Source organism: Ceratotherium simum, chromosome 16 (genome assembly GCF_057802395.1).
Source record: "Ceratotherium simum simum isolate JZ-2026a chromosome 16, ASM5780239v1, whole genome shotgun sequence".
NCBI classification, from domain to species: Eukaryota; Metazoa; Chordata; class Mammalia; order Perissodactyla; family Rhinocerotidae; genus Ceratotherium; species Ceratotherium simum.
The window spans coordinates 16,694,995-16,700,636 of record NC_141915.1 but is presented as its reverse complement, the minus strand read 5'-3'; the positions used below and the strand labels follow the sequence as shown (position 1 = coordinate 16,700,636).

The 5,642-nt window shown below is 51.7% G+C and overlaps 1 protein-coding gene across 1 annotated transcript; it reads right to left on the bottom strand.

Moving 5' to 3' along the window:
- Positions 1–1,812: 1,812 nt before the first annotated feature.
- On the bottom strand, positions 1,813–5,162 carry LIAT1 (ligand of ATE1). The gene is made up of 2 exons (XM_004433451.3): positions 4,942–5,162; positions 1,813–2,395 (listed from the first exon to the last, which is right to left on the bottom strand). The coding sequence occupies exons 1-2, from the start codon at positions 5,135–5,137 to the stop codon at positions 1,926–1,928; spliced, it is 666 nt and encodes a 221-aa protein (XP_004433508.2). The 5' UTR covers positions 5,138–5,162; the 3' UTR covers positions 1,813–1,925.
- Positions 5,163–5,642: the final 480 nt, after the last annotated feature.

The following is a 5,642-nucleotide window of genomic DNA, read 5'->3' as shown; positions in this document are numbered from 1 at the left end:
TGATGGGAAAGAGGTAACTTCACCTCTGACCTCAAAGCTCATAATTTTAACCACTATCCCAGAATATCTCATGGCAGAAAGGCGACTACAGGCCACCCTCATCCCCACCCCCATGGAAGACAATGCAAAGCCGCCAATGCATCCCGAGGCCGGTGAGCCCTCAGACTCCTCCATGCACCACACCTCCAGCCATTATGGTCAATCCAGAGGGCACAGGGGACGCCAGCCCGGCTGCTCCACCCTGGGCTGACTTCACCTTGAGCTCTGGGGCATCAGGCAAGGTCCTGGAGCTGAGCAGTAGCTCCTTTCCCACCTCCCCTCCCCACTGAGCCACACCAAAGCCCTGGTCCCCTTTGCTTGATTCCATGGGTGCTCCTCAACCTGGGCAGCGGAGGACAGGCCTGGCCCAGGCACAGGGGTGCCACTCCCGTCTTCTTCAGGCCCTGCTGGCCCGACTGCCGACCTCCTCTCCAGGGGAGGACAGGGCTCTGCCACCAGTCCCTTCTGTATATCTCGCCAGGGTACGATGGCAGAAAGGTGAAAACTCTGTCACTGGTCTTTTAAGGAAGGGTAAGGCGAGGGCCACTCTGTCAGCCGGGGGCTAGTGGGACCAAGATGCCCACTTTCGCTTAACCTTCAAATAAGCGTTGTGTGATGTTTTGTCTCGGCTTTTAACCTCTCCTGTGTACACAGCATGTCTTGCCTACTCCAAAACAGTTTAACTCCTTGGAAGGCAGGGACCTCATCTTACACCTCCACTCTGTCCCTCTAGGGCCCTCCATTGTGTTGCACACAAGTGGCCCATGCTACCCCAGTGACCCCCCCCCCATCCCTGGGACCTTTCGGGCTACATCTTTGTGCCCGAGGGTAATCTCCCCCCACAATTGAGGCAGGCCTCTAGGCCCCCATGAGTGGCAGCCTGGAAATGCCAGAAAATTAACACGCTCCCAGGGGTGGACAGCCCTCAGCCAATGCCCCTGGGGAGTATAAATACCTCGGCTCCCTCACCCTCAGGTGGGATGGTTCTGACAGGGTTTCCCTGTGGGATTAAGCCCCAGTTGCCCAGTATGGAAGCTGGCTTAATAGTGTCCCCTGGATTGGCTGTCTTCCTTTCCCTGTATCCTCTCTACTGATCTTTCCTTCACCTCCCAAATAATCTACTTGCATTTGAATCCTTGTTTCAGGATCTGCTTCTGGGAGAACCCAAATTAAGACAGCACACAGCTCTCACTCAATAAATATTTGCGGAAGGGAGGAATACTAATTTAGGACAAATAGTATAGTAGGGCATTTTCAATGCTCTAGAATTTTGCTTAAAATGCCATCTTGGGGCATTAGGGGAGGACTATATTTATAAGAAGAAATAATATTCCTTTTGAGACTTTTCATAATAACTTCCTAGGGATGAAGTTCTGGTACTCACCTATTTTAAAGGCCACATAAGGGCAGGGAGTGTACTTAATTAAAAAAAAAAAGTCTCCAGGATATTTGGGGCATTTTCCTTGGGCCTACAGAAGCATGCTTGTGTGAGGAGTTACCCATGAAATTAGTTTAAGATTTAGAAGTGATATAATCTATACACTCTCTTTTTTTGGTGCGGGGTGGGGGGGCAGACTATAGACATCTAACTGTGATAAGAAATTAAGTAAGAAAGAGAGATGCCAGCTTATTTGAGAAAAAGGAAACTCAAAAGAATTTCGTTCATTAAATTGCTTATGTTCTTAAGGAACTGTGGTTTTCCTGGGCAATTAAGGGCACCTTGTTGAAAGGAGAGGTTGACCACCAACACACCAAACATCTGCTTCCTTCAGATGTAGGTCTGATTTCCGTTTATTCTTCTTCTTTTTAACACATAAACTTGTGGTAAGGATAAGTGATAAGCTTGCCAGTGTCAGGGGTGGATTTTCACCCGGGCAGAGTCATAGCTAATCAGAGTGCAGGGGCTTTGGAGCAAGGCTTCCTTCAAAGCAGGGATTGGGGCTGTTGGCTTTTAACGAGGGCGGCCTGCTGTTGGTGCTGCTGTCTTTCTCTGAGAGGTAGGGTAGGTTCTCAGGAGTCTCCTCAGCACAGGGGTCAGAGCAGAAGCCCTTGAGGGCCAAAATCTGGTACCGCTTCCTGCGGTTAAGCTTGTATATGCGAATCCTTTCTTTCTCTGCCTCTGGGTCAGCCAGAATTCCATCCCAACGCAGACTCTCGTTGATCTGGTTGGAGAGGTTCTCTTCTATTTTGGCAAAGTGGGGGAGACTCACATTGGAGGAGTAAGAAGGGATGAGCTTGTTGTCATCTTTGTCCTGTCTGTGCTCTTGCCTCAGGCCGTGATCTTTGCTGGGACTTATGATGCCGTGAAAGGATGACGACAGCTGCTGATTCTTCAGGCCTCGACTCTGATGTTTATCTGCTGAGCAGACGAGCAGTGTTAGCGTTTGTGGTGATGCCTGCCCTCAGCCTGCTTGGGGATGATGCCAAAATCACCAAAAATGTAACGGGGGTGGAGGCCCCTCCTTACCGAGGGCTCAGGGGCCAAGCCCACCTACCTTGTACACACCCACCAGCTATATGCTTTTGGTCAAGTCATCTTGGGGAGAGAGGAACTATTTACTGAGTACGTACTAAGAGCCAGGTTCCCTGGATAAAGGCTATCAGCCTTATTTTCCAGGTGAGGAAACAGACTCCAAAAGTCTCAGTAACTTGCTGATGTCACGCAGCAGGTGGCAGAGCCAGGATCTGAACGCAGGCCTGACTCCCAGTGCTCTGTTCTTTCCACTATGCCACGCTGCCCTCCACCTCACCTCTCCGCATGCTCACCAAGGTCCTCTCCTCCAGTTATAGGAGTCTACGACTCTACCCCTAGTCTAGACACTTTATGACGGAAGAAATGGAGAACAACAGAAAAGCCTCCTAAATCTGACAGTGGAAAGCAACATAAAGCCAAGTCAGGAAATACCTCTGCTGTGTGGCTTGTACTGATTTTTTTTTTACATTAATAGAATCTCTGAGTTACATAACACGCATATAAAATACTGCAAGTTGTGGTTCTTTCATCGGCTCATCCTTCTACCTTTTGGGAGAGACAAATACCCCCTTCCCCCCCTAAAAAGAAGAGAAGAAAAAAAATCCCCTCTTGATATTTCTGTAGCTTCCTACTCCCCAAAAACTATTTGGTGTCCCCTGCTGACAGAATGAGGTACATGCCATGTAATTTCTAGAGTCAGAAGCTAAGCCTATAAATTTCTATAGTCTATAAAGACTAGAAATTTCCTAATTTGGTTTTGCAGATACACACAGGGTTTTTTTGTTTGTTTGTTTTTTTGTGAGGAACATCGGCCCTGAGCTAACATCCGCCAATCCTCCTCTTTTTGCTGAGGAAGACTGGCCCTGGGCTAACATCCATGCCCATCCTCCTCCACTTTATATGGGGCGCCGCCACAGCATGGCTTGACAAGTGGTACGTCGGTGCGCGCCCAGGATCCAAACCAGCGAACCCCGGGCCGCCGCAGCAGAGCATGTGCACTTAACCGCCTGCGCCACCGGGCTGGCCCCTCACACAGGGTTTTTTTGACCTTAACTCCAGAATTGTTATCTTGCCTTTTTATTACGATTCCACCTGAAGAAGTCATTATAATCTTCCCATTGCTCCCTTCCGCAAACTACAAGGTTGACATGCAGAAGGCTGCCACTCCTTCTGTCTCCAGCTTGCCAGTGGTGCCAGCTCTGCACAAAAAGGGCCAAGGCCCAGAAACTCAAACTCAAGACTAGCCATGCTGGAGGTCAGGGCCACTGTGCCAGGGGCAATGAGAGCCACCTCCTCGACAGCCAAGGCCCCAGAAGGGGACCACACAGGTGACAGTGGAGACCCAGCACTCACGGGCAGGCACATTCTATGTCACTGTCGCATTCTCTCTCCAGCGAGTGGGTTCTCAGTGCCTTTGTGGACAAACGAGAGGAGCCTGGTGAGATGTAGGTACTCGGTGCGTTTGTGGGTGGTTGGTGTGTGTATGTCTGTAAAGTGTCCATGAGAGAGACTGCAGTGAGAACCTGCGTGCACATGGCTGTATGTGTACAAGAGCTGTGTGGAGGGGTCTATGCATGTGAGTGTGTAACAGAGTATCTGTACGTGTGTCTAGACTGTGAATGTGTGTGCCTGATGGGGTATCCGTGCTACAGTTTTATTTGGTGGTTATATGGATACAGTGGGTGTTGTTGAGGGTGTTCGAGATTAAACAGTATGCAGCAGTGACTGGTGTGATGGTGTGTGTGCAGTCGAAGTCTGGTGTTGGCGGATGGGGGTGGAGGAGAGTCTGTGCAGGGAGCAGACTTTATATGCATTTACTGGGTATCTACATAGCATCTGCAGGCAGGTGCATGGAAGGTAGGAAGGTGCAAAGAGGGTCTCTAGGCAGAAGGCAGAAGTCTGTACTTCAGTGTGTTAGTGTCTGTCATGCAGTGTCTTAGCATCTTTGGGTTGGGGAAAGTCTCTGTGTGAGGATGAGGGGATCTCTGCAGGAGGGCTTGAGATTTCTGCGGGGAAAGTATGGATGTTTAGAATTGCGAGTTTAGGGCCGAGGGATTAGGAAGTTGAGTGGGTGTCTGTGTAAAGCTAAGAGTGGCAGTGTGGTGCTGGGAGTCTCTGCGGGAACAATACTGGGTATCTTTGGGGGTCTCTGTGTGGGTGAGGGTTTCCATGAATGTTGAATTCTCCATGCAGGATGTGAGGTCTCTGCGGACGTGTATGGTCTTTACGGGTAGGGCTGGGGCAACACTCTACAGCGATAAGAAGTATGCGTGGGCAGCGGGAGGCCCTCTGTTGGGGACTGGTGAGTTTCTGTTTCTGGTCTGAAGTGGTGTCCAAGTAGATGGGGCCTCTGTGAGCGGTGGGTGGGTGTTCTTGGAGAAGAACTCAGAAACGGGAGCGGAGTCTGTCGCGCTAGCTGCTCCTCTTACCGTGCCCCTTGCCCGACCCCTTGGTCTTTTTCTTCTTCTTTTTCTTCTTCACCTTCCGTTTGGTCGGTTCTGAGGTGCTGCCCGCAATTGGGGGCAGTCTGGACCCCTTCGAGCCCGCAGTGCCGCCCTCTCGCCCCTCCTCATCCTCGTCCTCCTCGCCGTATCCCGACGCCCCCGGCTCACCGTGGCGGTCCATCCGCCCGCGGTGCCGCCACCCGCGCCCGGAACAGCCCAAGACCGGCTGCCGCCCAGCGGGTGGCTCCGGGGGCCGAGCGCCTGGAGGACCACGCGTCTCCATGGCGACCGCGCACACCGCGCCTGCGCAATCGGGAGGCTTTTGCCCAGGTGCCCACTGTGGACGTAGGTGTGCGCATGCGTGTTTCAGTCTGCTTGAAACCTAGGTATGGTCTGCAGTGCGAAAAGGGAGAGTGAGAGATCCTAAATGCTTGGGCTGGCACGCATGTCGTCCACTCCCGTGCCTTTTAAAGATTTTATTTATTCATGTTTTTCCCCCCAAAGCCCCAGTAGATAGTTGTATGTCGTAGGTTCACATCCTTCTAGTTGCTGTACGTGGGACTCGGCCTCGCGTTGGAGGGAGAAGTGGTGCCTTGGGGCGTGCCCGGGATCCGAACCCGGGCCGCCAGCATCAGAGCGCACGCACTTAACCACTAAGCCACGGGGCCGGCCCTCCTGTGCCTTTT